General features: G+C 48.3%; 3 protein-coding genes and 1 non-coding gene across 5 annotated transcripts; 1 reads left to right on the forward strand and 3 right to left on the reverse strand.

Moving 5' to 3' along the window:
• Positions 1–6,000: 6,000 nt before the first annotated feature.
• Sit1 (signaling threshold regulating transmembrane adaptor 1) lies at positions 6,001–7,264 on the reverse strand. Of its 2 annotated transcripts, XM_021161584.2 has the most exons (5): positions 7,214–7,264; positions 6,954–7,092; positions 6,807–6,865; positions 6,616–6,680; positions 6,001–6,525 (listed from the first exon to the last, which is right to left on the reverse strand). In XM_021161584.2, exons 1-5 carry the CDS (start codon positions 7,257–7,259, stop codon positions 6,292–6,294), a joined length of 543 nt encoding a protein of 180 aa, XP_021017243.1. In that variant the 5' UTR covers positions 7,260–7,264; the 3' UTR covers positions 6,001–6,291. The 2 variants fall into 2 exon arrangements, with proteins under 2 accessions (XP_021017243.1, XP_085694595.1); XM_085838469.1 differs by having other exon boundaries at positions 6,001–6,680.
• Positions 7,265–15,790: 8,526 nt separating this feature from the next.
• On the reverse strand, positions 15,791–16,061 carry LOC147004357 (RNase MRP). The gene has a single exon (XR_015047473.1).
• Positions 16,062–16,366: 305 nt separating this feature from the next.
• Ccdc107 (coiled-coil domain containing 107) lies at positions 16,367–18,917 on the forward strand. Its single transcript, XM_021160983.2, is given in 7 exon segments — positions 16,367–16,531; positions 16,603–16,754; positions 18,193–18,253; positions 18,339–18,429; positions 18,506–18,618; positions 18,694–18,867; positions 18,870–18,917. Coding segments are annotated over 7 exon segments (726 nt in total). The 5' UTR covers positions 16,367–16,425; the 3' UTR covers positions 18,899–18,917.
• A 219-nt stretch (positions 18,918–19,136) lies between these two features.
• On the reverse strand, positions 19,137–22,828 carry Arhgef39 (Rho guanine nucleotide exchange factor 39). Its single transcript, XM_021161465.3, has 9 exons — positions 22,691–22,828; positions 22,436–22,530; positions 22,089–22,209; positions 21,779–21,897; positions 21,163–21,233; positions 20,781–20,909; positions 20,285–20,514; positions 20,019–20,107; positions 19,137–19,911 (listed from the first exon to the last, which is right to left on the reverse strand). The coding sequence occupies exons 1-9, from the start codon at positions 22,826–22,828 to the stop codon at positions 19,869–19,871; spliced, it is 1,035 nt and encodes a 344-aa protein (XP_021017124.1). The 3' UTR covers positions 19,137–19,868.
• Positions 22,829–27,882: the final 5,054 nt, after the last annotated feature.

The raw sequence follows: 27,882 nt of genomic DNA on the forward strand, positions 1-27,882 counted from the left end.
GTCTGATTAATCACTGTCTCAGTTATGGCTTTCCAAGGGTTCTGAAGAAGCTGTTACTGATGTTTTCATTAGATGGCCAGAGTCTGTCTCTAGGTGGCAGCCTCAAACTGTGGGTGACTGTCCTTCCTCAGGGAGCGGGGTGAGCGGCCCTGCAAGCTTTGCTATTACTCAGGGGGTGTTTTATCCCCTTGTGATAAAGATGTTTGTCAATGAGTCTCTCCTTCCTGGTGTCTGCAGGACCAGAGAGTGACCCAGCCTGTTAGGCCTAATGTTAGGCCTGTAATCCTAGAAATTTAGGAGGCAGAGGCAAGAAGAACCCAAGTTTAAGGCTGACTGACCTTCGTGAGACTCCCAAGAGGAAAGGGACTCAGAAGGAAAAAAGCAAAACAAACAAACAAACAAACAAAAATTTAAAAAAAACTGCTGGAAGGGAAAGCTAGAGCAGAATGGAACAAAGTGATTCAAAGTGATTTTATCTGGTGTCTCCTTCAGTATCTTACATCTTTCATTATCTTTTTTTTTTTTTTTTTTTTTTTTTTGGTTTTTTGAGACAGGGTTTCTCTGTATAGCCCTGGCTGTCCTGGAACTCACTCTGTAGACCAGGCTGGCCTCGAACTCAGAAATCTGCCTGCCTCTGCCTCCCAAGTGCTGGGATTAAAGGCGTGCACCACCACTGCCCAGCCTAAGTTGCTTTTTAAAGTTTATTTCCATGTATTAGTTAGAGCCAAGGCTTTAAGTGACTATGTCTTCAAGATTGCCTGGCTGCACAAGGCCACCCAGCTTTGCCCCCTACTGGTAGGCAAAACCTTCCTGGACTTCAAACCCATCTGATGGACTGAAAAGGCCAGGTTAACACTGGCGAGGCCTAGTACAGGCAGCTCCTGCTATGGCCTACAGCCTCTCACCACCTCTAAGTATAAGGAAGTTCAGAACTTCCTGTTCATCTTTGGTCCGAAACCCTTCTCCTTCTGCTCCGAAGTTTACATACCTAGCATCAGAGATGAGGTCTCAGGGAGAGGGAAAGCTAGGGATGAAGAAGGCTCTGGTGACTTCCCAGAAACATCTGCCCCCTGGCTGACATGATACACCGTGTGTGTGTGTGTGTGTGTGTGTGTGTGTGTGTGTGTGTGTGTGTGCTCGAGCGCGCGTGCCACTCGTGCAAAAGAATCCACAAGGAGAGGAACTTGGAACTGTCGACTTGTACTGGGTCAGGTGAGGTGACTAACCGGAGGAGAGGTGTGGTTATGTTCCTTGGTTTAGGAACTAGAAAGGGAGTTGTCTTAGTTTGCTTGTTAAGTGCTTAGAATTTGTGCCAGAGCATAAGCCTAAATGATAGAGATGAGAGAAGACAAATAAAAAAAGAGGGAAGAAGCCACACATAGTGGCACATGCCTTTAATCCCAGCACTTGAGAGAAAGAAGCAGGGGGATCTTAGTTTAAGGTCTGACGGGTCTACAAAGCAAGTTCCAGAACAGCCAGAACTATGCAGAGAAACATTGTGTTGAAAAACAATAACAAGGAGGGGCTGGAGAGATGGCTCAGTGGGTAAGAGCACTGACTGCTCTTCCGAAGGTCCTGAGTTCAATTCCCAGCAACCACATGGTGACTCACAACCATCCATAACGAGATCTGGCGCCCTCTTCTGGAGTGTCTGAGGACAGCTACAGTGTACTTAACATATTATAAATAAATAAATAAATATAAAAAAAAGAAAAACAATAACAAAATAAAAAAGAAAGAAAGAAAGAAAGAAAGAAAGAAAGAAAGAAAGAAAGAAAGAAAGAAGGAAGGAAGGAAGGGAGGAAAGAAAGAAAGGAAAGGGAGAGGGTCAGAGATTGAAAGAAAAATAAAATTCAGAACACACGCCACTGGGGCTACACATAAAACAACAACCAACCAACCAACCAACCAACCAAACAAACAAACAAACAAACAAACAAACAGGAACTCAGTTATAAGCGATGTTTGCCCAACTCCAATAAGGTTCTGGGCTGGAATCATGGGCAACGCCAAACCAGGGGACTACAATTCCCAGGATGCTATGGGCCTCATCACGCCTGCGCAGAGGTGGTGGCGCTGCCTCTTCAAGCCTGGAGGGGGCTCTGGAGCTTACTTAGTTCTGAAGGCTTTGAGTTCGTGCTGAGACCAGTCTGGGGTTCTAAATCAGCTTCCTGAGCCTTAGAGCATTCAGCCCCGGTTCCTGCTAGTGCGAGTGTGCTATTCCGATCAGCTCCTCTTCGAAGCCTAAACTCTCTCACGTCCTTCGGGTGCGGACTCTGAACCAGTTTCAGAAGCAGAGACCCACTCAAAAGCCCACATCCCGATGCTGTGGTTCCCTCCTTCCGGTGTCTGCCCCCAAACCATCCTTCCTCCCTCCCACAAATTGCCTGACCTTGATTGCGACCTAGGTGTCCCTTAGAGAGATCCAAGTTGGCATCCTCAACGGTACAGAGACCAGAAGCACCCCAGTACCATCCTTCTTCACGGAAGGTTCCCTACTCTCTGAATGTCTTTGGGACTTTGCAAATGGAAAGGATAAAAGTGTAGAAATGAAAACCTCTGCTTCCTCTTTCTTTTTCTGTTTGTTTGTTTTTGTTTTTTTGAGACAGGGTTTCTCTGTGTAGCCCTGGCTGTCCTGGAACTCACTTTGTAGACCAGGCTGGCCTAGAACTCAGAAATCCACCTGCCTCTGCCTCCCGAGTGCTGGGATTAAAGGCGTGCGCCACCACGCCCGGCTTTCTTTCTTTTTCTTATGTCCTTCAAACACTAAAACGGTTGGTGGCGCTGGAGCTCAGGCTGAAGGCGACCCCCCCCCCCCCCGCCGCCCCATCCCCCGCCGCCCTACCCGCTCTGTTCTGCTATGGGAAGCTGGAGCTAAGAAGGAGTTGGATTTTTTTCCAGAGTTGGGTGGATCACAGATGGGCTACAGAAAAGTTGGAGGAGAGCAGCCAATGGCATGCAAGGATTGGTTAAACAGAGCAGTGTGTTGCCACCGGGAGAGTTGGCGAAAGCTTGAACAGTATAGAACTGGGCTATATTCTGTGATGCGGATCAGACCACAAAGATGGGTGTATAGTGGATGCCACTTTGTTTTAAAACCGAAATATTTCTAATCCATCACTTTGTCCCCATGCCTACTGAGACATTGTTCGATGTTTCTGTTCATGTTCTGTTCATGTTCGATGTTTCCTACAGGCCTCCAGCCCACACGGCGACCACTGGAGCTTATACCTTGCTTCACTCCGTTTTTCACTCTTTTCCACCTCACCAGAAGCAGGAAATCCAAGCTCCTTGGCACGACTGGCTTCTGTCAGGCCACCGGACTCATCTTGCTCCGTTCCTTTCTATCGCCTTCATTGCGGGGGGGCCAGCAACTCTATAGAAGCCTCCTCTCCTTTGCCTCGTGGTGCCCCCTGCTGGACTGTTTTCTACTCGGTACCTGTTGAGTCACTTTATCTCTGAATTCCTCCACAGGACTCCCATGTTTTCCTCATTTTAATAATTCCTAGCGTTATATTGAACACTCTGAGTCTTAGTGATTTACATATGGTAATTAACTTAAACCACAAAACGAGATTTCTTTTTCTTTTTTCCTCTTTTTTTTTTTTTTTTTTTTTTTGGTTTTTCGAGACATGGTTTCTCTGTGAAGCCCTGGCTGTCCTGGAGCTCACCCTGTAGACCAGGCTGGCCTCGAACTCAGAAATCCGTCTGCCTCTGCCTCCGGAGTGCTGGGATTAAAGGCAAAGCACGCCCTGCTCAAAGCGAGCTTTCTTATTTTTCTTTTTCTTTTTTTTTTTTTTTTCTTGTTAAAGAGCAAGGGTCTGGAGAGTCGGCTCCGTATTAAGAGCGCTCGCTCTTGCAGAAGACCCTGCTTGGATCCCAGCACCCATAGAGTGGCTCACAACCAACTATAACTCCAGTTCCAGGAGAAGCAACTCCCTCTTCTGGCCTTTATGGGACTGCACATGCATACATGCAGGCAGGACACCCATAAGCATAAAAATAAAGGTTAAATTGTTTAATAACTTTAGGGGCCTGTAGAGACAGCTCAGCAGTTAAGAGCACTGGGTTAATTCCTAGCATCTACATGGTGGGTCACAACCATCTGTAACTCTAGTGTCTTGGGATCCAACATCCTCTTCTGACCTCCCTGGATTCCAAGAACAAAAGTGGTATACAGACAGACATGCAAACAGCACACCATACACATGAATATTAATAAAAATAAGAAGACTTTTTAAAGGGCTGAGAAGATAGCTGCGTGGGTAAAGTGCTTGCTCTGAGTGGGATCCCAGCACCCACATAAAGAGCAGGACACAATGGCGGGCGTTTGTACCCCAGAATGGAGGACTCGGGGACCGGTGGATCTCTGGAGCTCTGTGGCCTGTCAGCCTAGACTACTCCAGTAGTGCTAGGACCCAGTAAGGGACCCTGCCTTTAAAACAAAAACAAAAACAAAAAGAAGCTGACAAAGTGGCTGGAGGCTTGGGGGAGGGTAAAGGCATTTGCTGACCCTTCTGAAAACCTGAGCTCAACCCATACAGTAAAAGGAAAGAGCCAACTCCTGCACAGACTGCACCCTCCCCATCACCTTCCCCACAAACACCATTACTACTACTAATAATGTGATTTTTAAACATTTAAAATCCAAGAAGGTAGACAGTGCCTGACAAGGAATGTCCAGGGTTAGCCTCCGGGTTCCACATGTATGTACACAGACGTGACATCTTACCCTTCCTCATAAACCCGTACACACACACACACACAGACACACCACACACACACACACACACACACACACACACACACTAATGAATGAGAAGAACATCTTTCCCATCACACAGACTCAGAAACTGAGGCCTGCTTACTACGGACCACTCAGGCCAGCAATGAGTGGAGGTGTAGACTTTGAACTCGGGCAATCTGGCTCCCACACCCACAGTGCTGATCTGTTGCTGACCTGCCTACAATTACTGCAGCTCTACAGTGCAGGAAGTGCAGGCTAGGAATAAAGCAGGCGTGGAGTGGCTGGCAGGGCCTGTTGGATAGAGGTTTTAAACATAAGTAAGGACAGCAAAGCTATGGCCAGGACTGGAGACAATTAAGAAGGTGGAATGGGGGCTGCAGGGATGGCTTAGTGGTTAAGAGCACTGACTGCTCTTCCAGAGGTCCTGAGTTCAATTCCCAGCAACCACATGGTGGCTCACAACCATCTGTAATGGGATCCAATGCCCTCTTCTGGTGTGTCTGAAGACAGCTACAGTGTACTCATATAAAAAGAAGAAGAAGAAGAAGAAGAAGAAGAAGAAGAAGAAGAAGAAGAAAGAAGATGAAGAAGAAGGAAGAAGAAAGAAGCTGGAATGGACCACTATGGGCAGTACCCATGGGGTGTGGGAGGATGGTTGTGGAAGCTGATGGAGGAGCTAGGCCAGAAGGTAGGTGCACACTTACATAAGTAATGAATAGAGTAGTTGAGGACTGGTGAGTTTTCGACCCCAGTAGCAACGGGGTGGCTCTAAGCCTGAGTCCTGTGAATGTTCTAGAGTCAGGAATAATACCTAGGTAGCAGGGCTCCAGTCCTTCACCCTCAGCATCTACCTCTTCAATCTTTCCCCAGCTAGGCGCCCCCAGAAATGCACGACACAATGCCAAAGCTCACCCCCACAATGCCAAAGTCCACCCCCACAATGCCAAAGTCCACCCCCACATATACATACACACCCTTTAGAAGTCTGTTACAGGCCTGCAGCTTCTGGGTAAAAGATAAACGTGGTTTTTTTGCGATGCTTTATTTGAAACCCAGGGGACGCCAGAGGCAACAGCATGAAGGCCATTCTCTGACCCCGGCTTTCAGGTCAGAAACCAAACTTGGGACCCTAGGAGCCTTCCAGCTGTGGGCTCTCCCATGCATGATACCCACCCACATCCTCTCTGGCTTCTACCCACTCCTCCCTGCCCACTTCCTGTCTCTGAGACAATGAGGTATCTGCATAAGCTTAGAGAGGACAAGGGGGAACCTGGCTAAACCCTAAATGGAGGGAAAGGTGTGAGTTTGGGGGCTTACAGGAGAACGTAGGAAAGGTAAGTGCGGAGATCTCTCTTTGCAACTCCTTCCTCAGGAAACCAGGAGGCTTCCGACTCTGACGCTGTCATGCAACTTAGGAAGCTCCTGCCACTCAGCAAAGTCTCAATGTCCTGGAGGTGGTTAGAAACCAGACATACCCTAGCCAGGACAGCAGGAGTCCCTGACCCAGTAGCTGAGCCATGGGTGCCCACAGTTCCAGGTCCTCCTCAGCTGGGTGCAGGCTGGCTGTTGGCATAGGCTTGATCTGGGAAGGAAGCCCGGCCTCTGCGGGTCTGGGCACACACGGAGGCATAAAGTTCCGGCTCAGGGCCTGGGGCCTGGGGCTTTGGCTCAGAGTCCAGCACCACCTCACAGTATTTGATGGGGTTCCCAGAGCTGGGAATCCGACCTTGAGCTGGTCGCAGCTGCAGGCTAGTGTAGCACATGGCCTCCTCCGCCCCCTGGAGATGCGAAGCTGTTAGTTGGTCTCTGCACCCTCGGGAATGGGCCCCATTTCCTTCCCTCCCCCTTTCTTCGGCCAGCTGACTCACCCTGGCAAGGCCTCCAGAGGATGGTGGGTCCTGCTCTTCTGACCTTGGTTCTTGAGACAGCCGACCTGGGACAAGGGCACAGGAATCTGATGAGCTCCTGATTGCCCCTGGTGTCTCCATTATCTCCATCTCCATCCCGTGTACTAGGAGTCGGCCCTTATGCCCTCATCCTCCCCGACCGCATCAGCTACCTGTCTGTAAATAGTGCAGGTTGCCATACAGGGGAACTTCTTCCGCGGACCTTCCGGAGCTGCAGCATAGAGTTTGAGAGTGAATGGGGACTTTTTTAGTTAAGAGAGAGGTACTTAGTTAACCCACCCCAGTTATCCTTCACTCACGGTGGTCCCTGTCCCTCCTGGTTCCTTCTCCGACCACGGGTCCACTGGGACAAGAGTGCAGCCAATGAGATGAGAAGCAGCACCGTCACAACTCCTAAGAGGGCCCACAGTCCCCACGCGTAGGTTATGGAGGGAATCCCTGTGGATGCAAGTGGATGGGGCTGTTACTACCCTCCACAAGCCCCTTCCCCAGCCGGGATCAGATAGAACATGGAACCACATAACCCCTCCCCCAGGAGTCCCTGCCCCGCCCAGCTTACCCCAAGCGAGTTGAAAGTCAGTGGTACAGTTGCAATCTCTGCTCATGACTGCAGCTGGTGTGAGAGTCAGGGGTCAGTCCTACTTATGGCCTGACAGCTTGTCACAGCCCCCACAACCCCAATGTCTCCTTAAACCTGGCCTCCACAGCTCAGCATCGCCAACACTGACAGTGTCAAACTTGCTGGTTTCCGGAGAGGAAGGCAGAGAGGAGGGATGAGCAAAAGAACAAAGACCCCGCCCTGTGCCTGCACCTGCATCACCCAGAGCTCTCTGAAATCATCAACTCTCTGAAATCCCCGTGGCTCTGAGTCCCCTTTAGCAGGGAGTAGACCGCGTGCAGCTGAGTCCACGGAGACTCTGAAGAGCAGAGGTGGCATGAGAGAGGACTAAAAGGACAGGAGCCCTTAGCCACGGGATTTCACCTTTTCTCTCTGGCTCACATTGCCATGAAGGTTTATGCTCGATGATTGTAGCTTTAGAATTCACAGCTCCACTATCGGAAATAGTTGCATTTCTTTCTGTAGTCCAGGCTGGCTTCAAACTCATTATGAACTTGAACTCCTGACCTCCCTTCCTCCACCAACCAAGTTCTGGAATTACAGCCATGGAAAACCACCGTGCCCAGTTGAGAAATATCTGTGTAACTATTGTTGTTGTTGATACAAGTATTATAATTGGGGATAGGAAGATAGAAGAGGCTAATATCTCTCCTCACAACCTACCTCATCTAAACTGTCTGTGAGACCCCGTCACTACATTCATTGCATTAAGAGAATCTCTGACCCAGGCTAACTCAGGCACACTGGGCCTGTTTTTGCAGTTAGTCACTTGCTAGAGAGACTAGGTGAGAGTTCCAAGGCTATGCAGTTAAACTCTGTCTCAGAGGTAGGGGTGGGGCTGGGTAGGAGATAGCTCAGTCGGTAAAGGACTTGCCTAGAAATTGCAAAGACCTGAGTTTGAATCTCTAACACCCACATCAAAGCCAGGCTCAGTAGCACACTTCTGTAACCTTACGTGGCGAGGGGACACAGGTGGATCACTACAGCTCACTGGCCAGCCAGTCTGGCTCCCTGTTAGGAGAGAGACCTGTCTTAAAGAGTAAAAGAGAGAGTAATGGAGATGACACAAGAAGTCAATTTTCAGGCTGCACACACACACACACACACACACACACACACACACTAGAGAGCAGCTAGTTATGCAAGGGGCCCTTGGCACAAGCAGATCCCTCTACATCTAGAATCATTTTTTTAAGTTTTATTTATTTATTGTATATCTGCATGTACCTCCTGCACACCAGAAGGGGGCATCAGATTTCATCATTGAGATGGTTGTGAGCCACCATGTGGTTTCTGGGAATTGAACTCATGACCTCTGGAAGAGCAGCCAGTGCTCTTAACCTCTGAGCCATCTCTCCAGCCCTAGAATCAGTTTTTTAAGAGTTTGAAACTGTTAGGGTTTTGTTTTGTTCTGTTTTTGGCACAGTGTCTTTAACACCACAGATATTAAATAATTAAGTAACTAAATATTTTTACTCGTTAACCAGTAGATTTAAAATAACCAAGTTGAGCTGGCCATGATGGCTCATGCCTTTAAACCTAGCATTAAAAGGCAGAGGCAGGCAGCTCTCTGTGAGTTCAGAGCCAGCCTGGTCTATGTTAGAAAGTTCCAGGCCAGGCAAGGCTACAGAATGAAACCCTGTTTATATAGGAACATACGTACATCCATTAAATAAATAATGTTGGACTAAGTGCATACCAGCTCATTGGTACAGCTTGTCCTGAGTGTGTTCGAGGCCTTGGGTTCATCCCCAGCACCAGCCCCTGGCTTGAAATGTAAGCCAAACAAAATTGGCAAGATGTCTCAGAGGTTAAGAGTACTTGCTGCCCTGGCAGAGGACCCAGGTTTGATTCCTAGCAATCATCTGGAGACCAAGAACCATCTGTGACTCCAGTTCCAGGGGATCCAACCTTCTCTTCTGACTGCCAAGGGCACCAGGAAGTGACATGTCAGGCAAGCACACATGAAGGCAAAAATTCCAATGGCTCAGCCCTGTTAAGAGTGCTGGCTACTAGCCGGGTGTGGTGGTGCACGCCTTTAATCCCAGCACTCGGGAGACAGAGGCAGGCGGATTTCTGAGTTCGAGGCCAGCCTGGTCTACAGAGTGAGTTCCAGGACAGCCAGGGCTACACAGAGAAACCCTGTCTCAGAAAACCAAAACTACTTTTCTAGAAGACCAGAGTCTGATTTCCAGTACCCATACAGTCGCTGACCACCATCCCTAAACCCAGTTCCAGGGGATCTGATGGCCTCTCCTGGCCACTCTGGGTACCAGTCATGTAAGTGATACACACAGACAGATATATGCAGGCAGAACACCTGTACCATTTATGAAATAAAAAATTTAAAAATTGGGGCTGGAGAGATGGCTCAGCAGTTAAGAGCACTGACTGTTCTTCCGAAGGTCCTGAGTTCAAATCCCAGCAAACATATTATGGCTCACAACCATCTGTAACAAGATCTGATGCCCTCTTCTGGAGTGTCTGAAGATAGCTACAGTGTACTTACGTATAATAAATAAATAAATAAATAAATCTTTAAAAAAAAGAGCATACTTTTCTTCATGTGGCGTCTCTTAAAAAAACAAAAAATTAAAAATCTTAAAAAACAAAAATATTTGAAAAAATTATAAAACAATATAAACTAAATAAATCTAAAAACAACAACAATAACAACAAACACAAAAACAAAAGCCAGGAAAGAGTGCTGGTTGCAACATGCAGGGACCAGGTCCTGGGTTCAATCCCCAGAGCCAGTAAATAAATAAAACTAAAAATTATGGAATAGTGATTATAAAATTGAGAAAATAAACCTGTTACTTAATTCCTAATCCCTTCATTCAAGGTGATCATTTGTCACTTTAATTTATATTTAAGGTTTTCTGAAATTTGTTCTGAAATGTGAATTTTTTCCTAAATTTTTCCTTATATTTAAGACATTTTCTAGTAGTTATCTGTTACTTCGTATAAAAGAAACTTTTAAATAAATTATGTGTATGTCTGTGTGTGTGTGTTTGTGTCTGTGTGTCTGTGTGTACATCTGCCTTTGAGGTCACGAGGGCATCAGATCCCCTGAAGCGGGAATTACAGGTAACTGTTAGTCACCAGACCTACATGCTGAGATTTGAACACGGATCCTCTACAAGAACAACAAGTGCTTTAAACTACTGAGCCACCCTTCCAGCCCCTAGAGAAACTTTTAAAAATGACATTTAAGGGCCTCGGGGTAAGACTGTTTGTTGTGGAGGCATGAGAACTCAGGTTTAATCCTCAACCCACCGCAGCATTGGGAGCAGGGTTCTCTGGCCTGCCAGTTTGGACAAAATGGTAAGGAAGACATTCAGTGTCCTTCTTACCCCCACATGTGTGTGCATGGGTGCACACACCCACATACACCACACACACAAAGAATAAATTCTAAAAAAGCAAAACCTAAAACTGTTCACCACCTTTATCAACACGAAGATTAAACATACTTTCTTCTAAAATGCAATAATGTAATCATTAAAGTAAATTAAGATCCATTGCTGCTTCTTGTTCTGTAATTAATTTAAAATGCTAACTATATACATTTTTATACTAGCATGCTTATAAATATACAGAGTTCAATACTTTTAGAATTATGTTCCCGGTCTGTGTCTTTCTTGGTTTTTATTTTTATGCTATTGAAAATGATTTTGACATTTAGAGATTTTTAAAAAAAAAAACTCCTTGGGTCTGGAGATGTAGCTGCATTGATAGCATACTTGCCTAATATGCATACAGCCCTGAGGTTGACAGCCAGTACCAAGTGAATCCACACCTGCAGTCCCAGCACTCAGGAGGCAGTAGAACTCAGAGGATCAGAAGTTCAAGGCCAGCTTTGACTATATAGCATGCTCGAGGCCAGCCTGAATCACATAGAATTCTGCCTCAAAAAATTTAAAAATCTGCTTGGGTGTCAAATACACTAAGTATAGCCTTGATTTCTTATCAGCACTTTAAAGATGAGAAAAAGCACTTCATGGTGAGATGGTAGGATCATGAGTTGGAAGTCAATCTGGGTTATGTTATGAGTTCAAATCCAGCCTAGACTACATAGCAAGAGCTTGTAAAAATGAAAAGAGTAGTAGAAGAAGGAAGAAGAAAGAAAGAAGGAAGAAGGAAGAAGGAGAAGGAAGATAAGGGAAAAGAGGAGGAGGAGGATGGTTCAGTGGTTAAGAGCACTGACTGCTCTTCCAGAGGTCCTGAGTTCAATTCCCAGCAACCACATGGTGGCTCACAACCATCTGTAATGGGATCTGATGCCTTCCTCTGGTGAGTCTTAAGATAGCAAGAATGTACTCACATAGAATAAATAAATTTTTAAAATTTTTAAAAAGAAGAAGAATCATGAAATTTGAAGGCAAATGGCAAATGGATGGAACTAGAAAAAAAATCATCCTGAGTAAGGTAGGCCACACCCAGAAAGACAGACAAACAGAAATATACGTGGATATTAGCTGTTAAGTAAACGATAACCAGGCTACAATCCACAGACCTAGAGAGGCTAAGTAATAAGGAAGGCTCTAAGTGGGGGTACATGGGTCTCCCTGGGAAGGGGAAATAGAATAGATTTCCTGGTTCTGTTTCTGGGAGTGTGTGTGACAGGAACAGGAGGGATCCGGTGGGAGCGGAGTGGAGGGAGAGAGTACTGAGAGAGGCAACCAGAATTGGGGACTTCAGGGCGAGGTAGGAACCCAGGACAATGGAAACTCCCTGGAACCCACAAGGTGGACTCTAGTGAGGACTCCTATTAATGGAGGATACGGAGCCTGAACCAGCCATCTTCTGTAAACAAGGCTTCCAGTGGTGCGCCTGGAACACCAACCCTTTAACCACAAAGCCTTTAACCTACAATCTGTCCAGCCTGTAAGATGTGTTAGGGTAAAGATGGAACAGAACTTGTGGGAGTGGCCAACCAATGACTGGTCCAACCTGAGACCCACACTATGAGCCCATGCCATTTAAACTGCTATTGCTTGAGAGAAGATGGGGACGATTGGGTCTCTGTGATACTGCCCTCATGAGTATCCTGATACTGTCATCTGAGGATGGGCTCTCCATGAAAGGACAGACCCATCCTATGTGTCCCCATCTCGTTTCCTGTGTTCTTGCTCTCCAGGATGTAATAGAGCAGTGAGATGTCCCTGCCAGATGACGACACCATGTTCTTGGAATTCCCATTCTTAAGAGCCATGATCACCATCTTCTATTGTTAATTTTACAGGTGGGCTTGGGCAGGTGGGGCTGGGAACAGGGGGAATTGGGTCGGGATGTTGGAGAGAGAATGTGGAAACAGACTGGCACTGGGGCTGGGTGAGGGGTTGTGGAAACCTGGTGCAGTAGAACCAGGAATCTAAGAGGGAGACCCTATGAGGACTCCTAGTAATGGAGGACACAGACCCTGAACCAGCCATCTTCTGTAACCAGACAAGGTTCCCAGTGGAAGGACTGACACCAACCCAACCACAAAACCTTTGACCTACAATCTATCCTGCCTGCAAGATGTGCAGGGGTAGGGAAGATGGAGGCACAGACTTTGTGAGAGTGGCCAACCATATCTGGTCTAAACTGAGACACTCTCATGAGAGGGAGCCCGTGCCCCACACTGCCTGGATGACCAGGAACTAGAGGCTGGATAGCCCAGAGACCTAGGATATGGGGGTAGGAGGTGGGGGCAGCTGATGGGAGCAGATGCAGAGACCCACAGCCAAACATTAGGCAGAGAGAGTCCAAACTGGAGCTCTCTGTCCAGTCCCTCCCCTTGGAGTTCAGGGGACCCCTGAGGAAGAGGGGGAAGAATTGTATAAGCCAGAGGGGTCTAGTACACAAGAACACAGCCTGCTGAACAGTGGTGGTGCATGTCTTTAATCCCAGCACTCGGGAGGCAGAGGCAGGCGGATTTCTGAGTTCTAGGCCAGCCTGGTCTACAGAGTGAGTTCCAGGACAGCCAGGGCTACACAGAGAAACCCTATCTTGAAAAACAAAACAAATCAAACAAACAAACAAACAAACAAACAAAACCAAACACAGCCCACAAAATCATCTAAGCTGGTCTCATAGGGGCTCACAGAGACTGAAGGGGAAATCACAGAACCTGCATGGATCTGTGCTAGATCCTCTACATACACGCTATGGCTGCTAGCTTGGTGGTTTTGTGGGCTCCTGATAGCAGGAGTGGGGGTGTCTCTGACTCCTCTGCCCACTCTTGGGACCCTTTTCCTCTTACTGTTGCCTTACCCAGCCTTGATATGAGGGTGTGTGCCTGGTTTTATTGTATCTTGTTATGCCATGTTTGGTTGATATCCCTAGGAGGTCTGCTCTTTCCTGAAGGGAAATGGAGGTGATGGGGATGGGAGAAGTGGGGGAGGGGAGACTGCAGTCAGGATGTAGTGTATGAGAGGAGACTAAATTAGAAATGAATAAATAAAAATTCTCAACTTTTTTATTTTATTTTAAGTTTTGAGACAGGCTTTCTCTATGCAGCTCTGGAATTCACTCAGTGGACCAGTCTGGCCTCAAACTCACAGAGATTCACCTGCCTCTGCCTCCCGAGTGCTGGGATTAAAAAAACCACGTGCTACTGTACCCTGACAATTCTTAAAAATCTCAACTGGCTGATTCTTTGAGGGTGAGGAGGTCTGGCAATAGTGGGCAAGTGTTCTCTAAGTAGCAATCTGAACCAGACAGTGTGACACAGGTCAGAAAGCTAAGGCAGGAGGATTATGTGTTAGGATCCAGCCTGGGCTAAAGAATGAGATCCTATCTCAAACTAAAACTAAAAACAAGCAGCTGGGGGCTATAGTGAAGTGGTAGACTACTTGCCTGGCATGTGTGAGGACATGGCTAGACGCACCCCTGTAGTAAGCTGGCCTGCGGCTTATACGAACTGGGGTACTCTTGGGAGGCAGGCTGGGGCTGAAAAGAGAGAAACTAGACGGTCGAGAGAAATAATGGAGCCAAGACAAAGGTTTTGATCAAGGCCCATGAGTTTATTAAGAAACCGTGTTTATAAGGGGGTGGAAAGCTGCACTGCAGGTGGCCCCACCTCAGTGGTGACAAGATTTGTACCAGCCCACTTCAAGCTGGGGGAGCCCTCACACCCCGACCCTGTACCATCAAAATGAAACAACAAAACCTTATTCTGGAGACCAGGTTTGGTGGCACACACGTGGAGTCCCAGTGTACAGGAAGAAAAAGCAGGCGTTTTAGAAGTTCTAGAGTGTACTTGGCCGTATACACAGGGAGTTCTGAGGTCAACCTGGACTACCTGATTCAAAACTCCCAAAACAAAAAGCCAGCCATCAGTGAGTCATTTGTCCCATTAGAATGAACCTGAACTTATCTACACACACTGTGCCAGCTGGCAGCAACTCCAGGTTTGTACCTCTCTTCTTTCCCATCCAAGCTGCCTTGGAGCAATCAGACTTTAACAACTCCTGTTGCCCTGCCCTGCCCTGCCCTGTCCTTATGCCCCCCTCTCTGGGAAAACAAGATAAGACTCTCATGGTTTATTAATTTATTTAACACTCGTGTGCCTCATGCCTGGTGATTGCCAAGTCCTGGAGACCGAGATGCAAATGGAACCTGTTTCTTCCCTCCGAGAGCTATTGATCTGAAGATGGCCCCGTGTAGCAGAGGTAAAAGATAACAGGGAGAGAGGCGCATGCTGGCTGCATCTCTAGCAACCCCGGCACTCCAGAACTATCTCAGAAGGATCTTGGGCTACTGAGACTGTCTCAAACAACACAGCATGGAGCAGACAATGTAACACCCTGTCCTGGTCTTTTGTTCAGTTTTGAGAGAGGGTCTCATTATGTAGACCAGGCCTTGAACTCATTGAACTCTGCCTGCTTTTGTCTCCCCACTGCTGCCACATCTGGCAGCTCTGTGAATCTTATGTGCTTGCTACTACATAATCCCAGCATTTGAGAAATGGAAGCAGGAGGGTTAGGAGTTCTAGGCCAGCTCCAGCTACATGAGAAAGAAGCCAGTCCAGGTTACATGAGACCCAGAAGGACCTAGTTGTATATTTGCCTTTTGAGTCGCTGTGAACATTCATTCATTAATTTCATTCACGTCCTCAAGTTCCCCTAGCAACAAGTTATTAGGCTCGGACAGTAAAATGGAAAAAAAAACAAAAACCAAAACCCATAGTCTTGCTCTCTTTGGACTAGCAGCCTAAAAAAAGAATTACAGCTATTAAAGAATAAATTAGCCGGGCGTGGTGGCGCACGCCTTTAATCCCAGCACTCGGGAGGCAGAGGTAGGCGGATTTCTGAGTTTGAGGCCAGCCTGGTCTACAGAGTGAGTCCCAGGACAGCCAAGACTATACAGAGAAACCCTGTCTCGGAAAAAAAAAAAAAAAAAAGAATAAATTAGGAATTCAGATTTGTCTCCGTTTTCTTTCTTCTTTTCTTAGGAAAGGGTGACCTTGATTTCCTAATTAGTACATTCACATCGGGCTCTGAAGGTTGTTATAGAAGTAAAATTGTAGCCGCGCTGAGAATGAGCCCCGTGTGGTTGGTGCGAGCCAGGTCGCACTGCCTGCGTCACTATGTGAGTTGACGGATGACGCCCCGCTGCACGCCGCTCAGCTCGCCCCGGAGGGGTCGCTTCTTGGCGGGCTAGCAGTGACTTGCGGGGGAAGTCTACGCGCGTGTGCACGCGGCACTCTCTGCCCATGGTCCGGGGACTTTCCCCTAGGCGAAAGGATAAGGAACACGTCCCTCGTATGTAGCCTAGGAAACAGGCCTTCAGAGCGAGCTGCCCTAGCTTCCAGGCGCGACTAATTTATGACTCTACAACAGGCTTAATTTTTTAGTTATGGTGAGAAAATTGGTCTCTAGGTAGAAAAACAACGAGCCATTGTCTTAGGCATGATACTTTAAGCTGAAAGATTCTGAAGACATAATTGTTTAAGAAAGCTATAAATAGATAGGTCATTAATTGATGTAGGAACGCTAGGTAGGCGTGGTTTATGCAAATATTGTCTAAACCCATCCTGAGATGGGCGTGGCCGCCTTAAGCGACTCAGCCCCCCTCCGATGTAGGCGTGGTCTCCTGCGCGTGCGCACTACGACCGGAGGCCCAGCGCGGGGTACCCGGTGTGCCATTCTGGTGGGCCAGGCATGGAGGGCGCTGGCCCCGTGTTGAGTATTCTGGGGCTGCTGCTTGTGTCTGCGCCTTTTGGAGTCCTTGGGGAGCGCCCCAGCGCCGATCTGGGGGCACACCCAGGTACCTGCGAGAGCTGCTGGAGGGAGGCTGGGACTGCCTGGTAGAAGCTGACCGATGGCTTTAATCCACAGAACGGGGCTCCCAGATCAGTCCCGGAGCCACCGAACCTCGGCGGCAGCCGCCACCCAAGGACCAGCGCGAGCGAGCCCGAGCCGGATCGCTGTCTTTGGGCGCTCTGTACACCGCGGCCGTCGTGGCTTTTGTGCTGTTCAAGTGTTTGCAGGTGCGGTATGGCGGTGGGTTGTGGGAGCCCTGGGCCTTAATCTCCTGGGGCCGCTACAGTACCAAGAACAACCGCTTCCCGGCTACCAGTAAAATGAAGGCGCGTTCCTTGGTTTTTCCACATTATTGGGGCATTCAAGGATCCAGAGAGGTAATGGATGTAGGGGGCTGAGAAATTGTAACTCACGACCGTTACTTTTACTCCTCTCTCCAGTGACGATCGATTTTCATACTGGAGCGTATCCACTTAGTGTCTAATGTAAGTGGGGTTTTAATCCAACTAGTGTCAGTATGCAAAAAAAGAAGTTGCTGCTGAGGCTCCAACCTTGGCCCAAGGACTTAATCGCGGCAGCAACAGAGTGTCTAGTGGACCAGACACCAAGCCGTTTCGTGCTCTCCTTTAGGAAGGAAGCCCTGAAATGTGAACTGACAGTACATTCTGATAGCTTTGAAACTGTTGACATGGAAAGTGGAACCTACCACCCAGTGCTTTATCTTCAGCTCTGGTCAATTACTTGCACAGGAGAATAGAGGCTGAACTAATTAGTAACATAAAACTAGATGAGATTAAAGAGCCTAGGCAGACTTGACAGGCTAGGATGAAGATTGGAATTTAAAGATAGATTAATAAATTCTACCCAGGCGTAGTGTTAGACGCCTTTAATCCCAGCATTCAGGGGAGACAGAGGCAGGAACAGCTCTTGTGAGTTCGAGGCCAGTATTCCTGTCTTATGCATGGAGTTAAGCAGTTGAGAAGAGGAGCGGGACCCGTGGAAGAGATGTAGGCATGGCAGCTGACAGTTTCACGGTGTTATGATAACCCACTTTCCAGTTAAAGGTTCTGAAGGAGGCTTGTGCTTTATCTACCTATCAGAGCACTGGGAGCATTGTATCCTAAAAAGAAACCATAGGGCACTGCCTTTTAGAGCAAAGAGCACTATATAGACTTTTTGTTGTTGGGTTTTTTTTGTTTTGTTTTGTTTTTGTTTTTTAATCTGTAATGGGATAATGTGAATTGAACAGATTGGAGTTTTGTTTTTTTTTTTTTTTTTTCCACCAGCAAAGACTGAGGGAACAGGAACTGGTGACACAGTCCTGTTATTCCAACTACTATGAGGGAGGATTGTAAGTGCAAGGCTTGTCTGGACAATTTAGCAAGACTCTATCTCAAAGGCAGCGAAGTATAGGGATGCTGAATAAGAAGGCTGGGGTAAGAGCGCCTTCACGTCCCTACTGGAGAGTTTCACAATTCCCAAGAGTGCTTTAGCAGTCTGGCCATGTGTGGGCATCCTGGCGTTTCACTTCATGTTCTGGGTAAGCAGCTGGACTAGAGACAGCTGGGATTCTCTGAGGTGGATGCCCAGAGCTTTCTCTATGTCTCCTCTCTTCACTGGCTCTGAGGTGCCTTTGCTGCAGCCTTGCTTCTGCTTCCACAACAGGGCCCAGATGAGGCTGCTGTTCTCAGAGTGGAAAAAAACAAGAAGAAATCCTCGCAGTCAGGTGGGTTGAGCATTTAGTGGTGGTTTCTGGCGACGGATTAGATCAGGGGACTGCAGGAGTAACCATGCCCTTTCCTCACTCCCAGAACAACAGCTGGCGCAGCTGACACAACAGCTGGCCCAGACGGAGCAGCACCTGAACCACCTGATGACACAGCTGGATCCCCTTTTTGAACGGTGAGGATTTGTAGGGTGGGTGAGGTGGGAGCCAAGGAGACAGACTGGGTAGCCCCCTGAGTGGATATTTCTACAGGGTGACGACTTTGGTTGGAACACAGAGGGAACTCCTAGACACAAAACTAAAAACCATCCACCACCTTCTACAAGACTGCCAGCCTGGCACAGGGGTGGAAGTTCCAGAACCAGGTAAAAGGTTGGGAGGTTTCTATGGCTGGGGAGCCATGGCTGTGAAACTGGAGCAAGCTGGTCTCTCCTTCACAGAGGCCAGCATACCCTTTACTGAGGACCTGGGGAAAGAAGACAACGAAGCTGGAAACAGTCAGGCCTGGGAAGAGCCCACAACCTGGAGCCCAGAAACATGGAACCTAGCTCCTTCCTGGGAGGTGGAGCAGGGGCTGAGGAGAAGGTGGCACAAGACGGTGACAAAGGGTCCAGCTACAGTGGGGAACAACCACTGAAGGTTTAGTAAAAACAGTCCCCTCGTACTGGGTGTTCCTCTGTGCTTTTTCCACTCCCTGCTGCACACACACACGGTGCAAAAGCCAAGCACGCTTCCCTTATTAGGAAGAGAGAGACTGCCTTCCAGAATGTGAATGGAGAAGACAGAGAGAGAGCCACAGTTCTGCCCTTGTGTTTCTGAGGCTACCGAAATGCCAGCCATCAAGGCTCAAACTCCATTTTCTCATGATGTAGACAGGAAGGCCTTTGCAAAAACAACCCTTTATTACGATCCAGTGGGGAAATAAATTACAGAACATAGGAGGTAGTTCAGGAGGATCAGGAGTTCAAGGCCACCCTGGGCTGCATAAAACCTCGTCTCAAGAAAACAAACTGTATACAATAGCCAGGTGTGGCAACACACACCTATAACCCAACACATGAGAGGCTGAGGCAGAAGGAATTCAAGTTCATGGTTCAGCCTGGGTAAGAGCCTTTCTCAAGAATAAAACAGGAAGGGCTGGTGAGATGGCTCACTGGGTAAGAGCATCCAACTGCTCTTCCAAAGGTCCAGAGTTCAAATCCCAGCAACCACATGGTGGCTAACAACCATCCGTAACGAGATCTGGTGCCCTCTTCTGGAGTGTCTGAAGACAGCTACAGTGTACTTACATATAGTAAATAAATCTTTAAAAAACAAAAAAAAGAATAAAACAGGAAACCATAGGCAGTAACAACAAAATGGACTCCTTTCCAAAGCTGTAAATGGGATTAACCACTGGCCACAGACAGCAGGGGCTTTTTAGGCCCCCCCAGTGGCAGGGCGTTAAAGGGGCTTGTTCCACTGAGGCTCAATTGAAGTACATTCCCTTTTGTTCGAGGCTCTGCCCTATCCCTGAGTTCTGGAATTTGTAGGATTCTTCATAGGCACACCCAGCTGCCACATGTATCCCAGGATAGCTGTGACTGTGGCCCCAGCATGTTAGTAGATGACAAGGTCATGTTGCAGTGACACTTCTGTGGGTCGAGCTCTTCTGGCTTCTGTGGGAAGAAAATAGTCTGGGCACCAGGAAAGAGTGCCGTCCTCAGTCACCCACGGGGTGGGGGAGGGGCTGTGAGGGACACTGCTCCTTCTCAGCCCAGCTCACCTGATAGCCAGAGTCAGGCTGTGGTGCCATTGTGACAGCTCCTCCTGGTCAGTAGACATAAGCAGTAGCTTCTCATGGGGAAAGGACAGCTAAGGAGAAACCAGTTAGTTCAGAGCTAGTCAGGCTGGGGTCCTCTCTGGTCCCGTGACACTAACTCAGGGATAAGTGTGAAACCTCAGCCCCAAAAGGGAGCTAGCTCAAGTGATGGGCTGGTCTACAACTGCTTCAAGTATAATTTGGGTCCAGATTTCCCATCTACTACTTACACTGAGCAAACCACCACAAGGTCCTCCCGAATGGCCAAAGACCCTGCTAAGGTGACACTGGGACATAGGGTACAGGGCTCTGCAGACAAAGGTGCCACTCTTCAGCAGGTGCAGTGGGGGCCGAGGCTTGGCCATGAGGAGCACGTCGGAGAAAAGGAAGAACATCCGGGGCCGAGGCTCCCCAGCGGGAGGCACCACTAAAAGCCAGCCCTGCCGTAGGAACCAGCGGCCTTGAAAATGAGAGTTATTGTACAGCTCAAGAATCCGTAGGAACACAAGAGACTGGATGTTAGGGAAGGGGTAATGTTATTGTGTGGCTATGTGGAGGTCACAGAACCACCCTGGAGTCAGTTTTCTCCTTTCACCTTTATGTGCATTCTAGAATTGCACAGGTCATACAGCAAGCGCATTACCCACTGGGCCATCTTGCCAGCCCAGCATGCTGGCATAAGCAAGTAAGCAAGGGGCAACTGAAGGGGCAGAGTCCACGGTCTACCTGAAGTCAGCCCTTTTGCCTTGCGCCCACTGAGTAGAGCCTGGACACGCAGCAGATGCTGATCATTCTTCTGACTCTGGCCGATGGCGTGGACCTTCTGGGCCGTCTCACTTACCAGGCGGGCAGCCCCTGGAACAACACCCAGTGCCTTACTTCCAACAGAACGTGGGCTTTGCGTGGCTCTTGGTAGTAAAAGACAAGCTGGGGTAGGGGTGGGGGTCTGGGTCTGGGTCCCGTTCTAGCTTCTTGAAGAATGGCAGGGCAGTTAGGGGCACTGTACATTCCATGGGAGACAGGGACATACCAGACACTGTTGGAGGTGAGAACCAGAGAGGCATTCAGGACAGGCAGCCTCTGCCTGAGCTGAGGAACTAGAACCTACGTGTGAGCAGCTGGTAGTCAGGGCTGTTGGGAACTGTGTTCTCAGCCAAAGCCACGACAAGATTCTCGTACCTAGAAGTGGACAGTGGGAAGGGAAGTAGAGCCAGGCTCAATGCCCTGCTTTCATAGACTTGAAGATCACCTCCCCGACCTTCATTTCTCAACTCTCAAGTCAGGAAAGGCCTGGCTCCTCTGTTGCCCCTCTTTAACCTGGGACTCTGAACCTGGGGTCACATTACATTTCCATCCTACACTGAAGAATCAGAAGATGAAACCAAATCAAACCAAGGAGGCTATCACAGACAACCTATGAGCCCTAGAACAGAACCTCAAGACTAGACCAACCCCCTCATTGCCCTGAGCCTCTTCCAGAGCCTGTCTCTGGCCTTGTTGCAGGTTCCCTCCATTCAGTATACAGTCCTACAATGCCACATCTGACACTGCAGACCCTGGATAACCCTGAGGGTCAGCATTTACTCTGGTAAAAGCTTCTTAGAAGCAATTTGGCCCAGAATAGCAGGGTTGGGATAGAACCTATGGCATTCCCCCACAGAGCTGCCGGCCTCGGTTATGCAGCCTGAGAGGATTAATTCCAGCCTAGAGAGATTCACACTCACTGTTGGAGCCGCTGCAGAGGCAGAGGGAGCAGGTCCTGGAGCTGAAGACCCCTAAATTCAGGGCGACCTTCCTGAAGCTTCACAAACCTCCGAAAACGCTTATTCTTCTTCAGCTGCGCCTGGGTTGAAAGGGGGAGTTCACATGAGGGAGAGAAGTCACTTGTCATACTGCAACCAGCAAGCTGTGCACTGCCGCGGGAGACTGGTCCTCCTAAAGATGTTAGCAAGGAGCTGGGTTCTAATGCAAGCAACTCATTAGTTTAGGTCTCTAAATTAAGGGGTAAGGAGGAAGAGACAGACTGCAGGTTACCTGGAGGGTAGTCTGAGACCTCTCTGCGTTGGCAGCAAATTGGGCGTAGAGCTCCAGGTGGGGGCAGAAGCCCTGTAGCCCCAGTCCCCACTGTCCTTCTTCCAGATAGGGAAGCAGCTCTCTGTGTGGGCAAAGAACAGTAAAAGAGCAAGCCAACAACTACCCTACACTCCCTCATACACTTCCATTAACCCTGCCTCGGAGGTAGTGCTATTATCCCATTTTACAGCTGGAGACGCCAGCAGGTTAAGGCATTGGGCCAACCCCACAGGTGAGAAAGTTGGCAGATGAACTTGGCCTTTCTGACTAGGCTTGACGCTCCCTCTCCCTGCAATTCTTCCACTCACAGGCTGGCGGCATAGATGAGCTCCCAGGTCCCAAACAGGGTCTGGAGTTCTGGTGGTCGTAGTGTTCCTTTGGCTTTCAGGATCCGCAGGAAGTACTGTATTTTTTCAGGAAGGGAAAAAAAAATACAATTTTCTTAGTCTGTAGCAAGAGGAAGCCAACGTCAGCTGCAGCCAGAAACTGTAGAAAGTCAGTCTGAACTCCCGACCTCGGGGAAGCAAGGTCTTTGATCCTCCCAGACCCCCATCGAGCCCCACCGTGGCCACCAGCCCCAGTTGTTCCTGGTAGCGTCGCTCGGTCTCCAGCAGCTCCCGAGCGGTGCAGACACGTTTCCGTTCCCAGCGAGCACGCTGCTGTAGTACCGGGCAGCACGCGGCGGATCCCGAACTCTCCATGTTTGACCCAGGGTTTTACTCTTCCCGCAGCGTCGCGCCGGAGATTCAAATTCCAACCGCTCAGTGGGCGGGGCCGCGGTGGCTGCGGTCCAGGAGCCGAGCGCGCAGCATAGAGCATGCGCGGCAGCCGCTAGCGGGGCGGGGCTCGTCTGCCTGTGTCCACCCCACCGGCCAGGCGAGGTCGTGCGTATCCCAGGTGTAGTAACATCGGTGCCAGCCGCTAAGGTGACACTACGGTCTGAACTCGGAGACAGGAGACTCCAAAATGCAGACATTGTCAGGGCTTCAGTGTCTGAGAATTGGGAATGTGGGGATAATTAAGGTGCATACTAGGTCCTGAGCCCGTGCCAGACCAGTAAAGAGAGTTGGCCAGTCATTCCCAGTGCCTTCACTAACTACGAACCTTTGAGCTTTGGACAAAAGAGTTAGGTTAATGTTTGTTTACTCATTTTGTTTTCTGTCATCCTTGAGATAGGGTCCTATAATGTAGGCTGGTCTTGAACTGTCTTTGAGCGCGACCATGAGTCTATCCTCCTGCCTCCAGCTTCCAAGGGCTGAGATTAGTCTCGCACCATCATATCCCGTTTATGAAGTGCTGGGATGGAACTCACTCATGCACACTAGGCAAGCACTCTGCGGTCTACATCCCCAGTCCTGATTTTTATTATTATTTTTTTAAATTTCATACTGATCTAAGCTTGACCATCAACTAGCTTCCAGTGAGCTGTCAGTGATGTGGTAGTTTGGATTTATTCTCATATTCACTCCCCCCCCACACGTCGTCGACGTCGTTGTCCTCCGCATCCTCTTCTTTCTTCTTCTTCTTCTTCTTCTTCTTCTTCTTCTTCTTCTTCTTCTTCTTCTTCTTCTCCTTCTCCTTCTCCTTCTCCTTCTCCTTCTCCTCCTCCTCCTCCTCCTCCTCCTCCTTCTCTCCATCGTCGTCTTCCTCCTCTTCTTCCTCTTCCTTTTCCTCTTCTCTCCATCATCGTCTTCCTCCTCCTCCTCCTCTTCTTCTTCTTCTTCTTCTTCTTCTTCTTCTTCTTCTTCTTCTTCTTCTTCTTCTCCTTCTCCTTCTCCTCCTCCTCCTTCTTCTCTCCATCGTCGTCTTCCTCCTCTTCTTCCTTTTCCTCTTCTCTCCATCATCGTCTTCCTCCTCCTCCTCCTCCTCCTCCTCTTCTTCTTCTTCTTCTTCTTCTTCTTCTTCTTCTTCTTCTTCTTCTTCTTCTTCTTCTTCTCCTTCTCCTTCTCCTCCTCCTCCTCCTTCTTCTCTCCATCGTCGTCTTCCTCCTCTTCTTCCTCTTCCTTTTCCTCTTCTCTCCATCGTCGTCTTCCTCCTCTTCTTCCTTTTCCTCTTCTCTCCATCATCGTCTTCCTCCTCCTCCTCTTCTTCTTCTTCTTCTTCTTCTTCTTCTTCTCCTTCTCCTCCTCCTTCTTCTCTCCATCGTCGTCTTCCTCCTCTTCTTCCTCTTCCTTTTCCTCTTCTCTCCATCATCTTCCTCTTCCTCCTCCTCCTCCTCCTCCTCCTCCTCCTCCTCTTCTTCTTCTTCTTCTTCTTCTTCTTCTTCTTCTTCTTCTTCTTCTTCTTCTTCTTCCTCTCTCTCTCTCTCTCTCTCTCTCTCTCTCTCTCTCTCTCTCTCTCTCTCTCTCTCTCTAATTTTCCTCATACAAAACAACCCAACTGCAGTCTTCCCTCCCTCCACTTCCCTCAGTCTCTTTCCTCACCTTTTCCTTGCCCAATTCCAATAAAAGATAAAAGACAAAAGCTTTGCTGTGCTAACTGCATCACCTTATTAAAAAGAGAGTGCTCTAAATTTTCCTTAGGACTTTGAGGAGTGGAGAGGGAGTCATGGACTGTTGTGGATACCTGATGTGGGTGCTGGGAATCAAATCTGGGTCTTCTGGGAAAGCAGGGAGCACTTTTAACTGCCTAGCCATCTCTCCTACAGATACACACATAATTTCATTTTTTTTCACACATAATTTCAAAATAGTAAAAATAAATATTTTTAAATGGGGGTGGGGGCTAAAAGGACAATTTATTGGCTAAGAGTGCTGGCTACTCTTCCAGAGGATCCTATATGGCAGCCCACAACCATCTTTAACTCCAGTTCCAGGGGATCAGATACCCACTTCTGACTTTGTCAGGCACCAGGTATACACATGATACGCAAACTTACACATAGGCAAAACTCACTCACTCATACACACACACACACAATTTTTTAAATATAAAAAAGTTCTAAAACTATCAAAATGGGAAAGCAGTTATAGTAAATAGAATGCCAAGAGAGAAGGAAAAGGCAGTGTACACAGCTATTGTGTAATGTGATTCCCTCTGCATAAAAATGAACACAGAAGGCTGGGAAGCTGAGCTATAGAAACCTGTGCTGTGGTCTTTATTGTCTGGGTGATGAGACTGAAGATAATGGAACAAACGGGTGCCTCCTTGCACCAGAGAGTGGAATGCTGAGGTTAGGGGTCTAAGAGAGAACAGGACAGATGGGGAGATGTTTTCAATTCCCCAAGGCTCATCTCTGTCTCCCCACATTTCCTGCCTCGAGCATGTGCTATTTTGTAACTATAAAATACAGGTCATATTGGAAAACTAATGTAAGAAACATTAGACCCATTTTGGGCTCTTAGGAATCTGGGCCCCCAGCCAAGAAGCAGGGGACTGCCAGGGTTCTAAGCTCCCTCCAGCTCTGACATTTCTAAGAATCTTAAAAATGTTAAAATGCTTCACTAAAACAAGAGAAGAGCAGCCTGACAGCCTTGGAGAAGAGGGGTGTTTGGACCAGACTGTTTCTTTGGTTTGGGCTTCAGGAAAACTGGCGACACTGTCTCAGGTGAACAGAGAGAGCCTGGCCTGGTGGCTTACATCTGTAATACCAGTACGTGGAAAGCTGAGGAATGCTGCACATTTGAGGCCAGTCTGGATCACATAGTGAGACCCTGTCTCCAAAAAACCAAAACCAAAGAGAAGCAAATGAATGACAGTCTGTAGAGCTCAGATGTGGACGAGCACAGATAATGCCATGTGGATCACGTAAGCCCAAGCAGCAAGGACAGAGAGCAGGGCTGGAGACATGGCTCAGAGGTCAAAAGCACTGGCTGCTCCAGCAGAGGACCCTGGCTCAGTTCCCATCACCCACATATCAGCTTGTGGTACACATAAACACACACACACACACACACCACGGCAAATGGAAGAATCGAAGGAGGAGGAGGAGAAAGAGGAGGTGGTAGTGGTCAATGTCTGGGGCGCAATTGGTCTTGGGTATGTTTGAGCATGTCACCAGTATTCTCTAGGTGGGTGGGAGAGGGGCCGGAGACAGAGCCCACTGTGAACTGGGGTTGGCAGCATTGTCCATTTGGTAGAAGAGGGCGAGGCTGAGGAGACACCCTGTGGACATCTTGAAACACATCCGCGCTGGGCGGTGGTGGCGCACGCCTTTAATCCCAGCACTTGGGAGGCAGAGGCAGGCGGATTTCTGAGTTCGAGGCCAGCCTGGTCTACAAAGTGAGTTCCAGGACAGCCAGGGCTATACAGAGAAACCCTGTCTCGAAAAAAAAAAAAAAAAAAAAAAAAAAAAAAAAAAAAAAAAAAGAAACACATCCGCTTTAGTTCCTCTACACTGATGACTAAATGGTGGCCACATAATATCATGTCCATTTCCGTATCCATGGCAACCCCAGACTTGCAAGTGTAACCTTATCTGGACAGGGTCTTCACAGACACAACTGAGAATGCTTGCTGTTGTTACATTTGTTTATTTTTAGTGTTACTATATTTTGAGACAGGGTTTTACTATGTAACTCCTGGTGGCCTGTAACTCACTAAGTAGACCAGGCTGAGTTCAAACTCACAGAGATCTGTCTGGCTCTGCCCAGCAAGTGCTGGGATTCCAGGTGTGCACCACCAGAATCCAGAAGTGGCAACAAGAGAGGCTTCCCCAGAGCCTCTGAGGTAGACTGGTCCTGTCAGTGCACTCCAGACTTAAGGCCTACGAAACTTTGAAATAAAATAAAAAAATCCTCTTCCATAAAACACCTGGTTGTTTATGGGTCTGTGGTAATTTTTATGGTAGCCCTAAGAATAAAAGTGAGATGGGCTGGAACTAAAGGTCAGCTCAAAACAGCTTTGATGTTTGCCTCCTCTTCCTCCTCCTTTTGTTTTTAAAATTGCTTTTCTGAGACAGAGTATCTCTCTGTAGATCTGGCTGTCTTGGAACTCACTCTGTAGACCAGGCTGACCTTGAACTCACAGAGATCCACCTGCCTCTGCCTCCTGAGTGCTGGGGTTAAAGGAGTATGCCACCACCACCTGCTCTAATTTTTGCTTTCAATCCATGACTAGGGAAAAGGGGGCTTTTCTCCTACTCTACCAATGAGTAACTCTGCCTTCTGCAACCCAGGTTCTAGAAACACAGATCCCAGTGACCAAAGACTTGGCTTTAAACAACCGTGGAGGTGCCCTGTGCCAGGCAGGGAGTGCCCCGGTTAGATTCAGGATACAAGCACCCAGAGCTCTAACTTGTTTTAGGGTTTGGCAGACTCCTGAGTTATAAAGGTGTGACCCAGGATCAGAGTCCACATCTCCACCCAAACCAGGGGAATGGCCACATGGACAGACAGAAGACTAAGGGACACAGAACTGTAGAGAAGAACGTTTGGAAAGTCAGTCAACTATAGCCAAATGTTATGCCTACAAGCAGATCTGTGCTCTGAAACAGAGAGGAATCTCTGCACAGGGGAGGGAGAGCTGCACCTAAAGGTGCGGGTTCATGGTACTGCCAGCAAGCATACAACAATCCTGACAAGACTGAAATGTTCTGAACATTTAGAAAGAAGGGAAATGAATAACACTGAGATCGGCGTTGGGGAAAGGTATCCATGCAGCCCTCAAGCGCCAGTTAAGAGTATGACCCCCTCTGCTCCTGTGGCCTCTCCATCCCAGACTAGACTAGCTATTCCCACAGGCTGCCTTTGACACGTCCATCCAGTTCACTTATTACAGTGTTTCTTCCATGTGCCAGAGTCCATACAAGGTTCTG

The sequence above is a fragment of the Mus caroli genome, unplaced genomic scaffold (assembly GCF_978045245.1).
Source record: "Mus caroli unplaced genomic scaffold, Mus_caroli_1 scaffold_6, whole genome shotgun sequence".
NCBI lineage: Eukaryota > Metazoa > Chordata > Mammalia > Rodentia > Muridae > Mus > Mus caroli.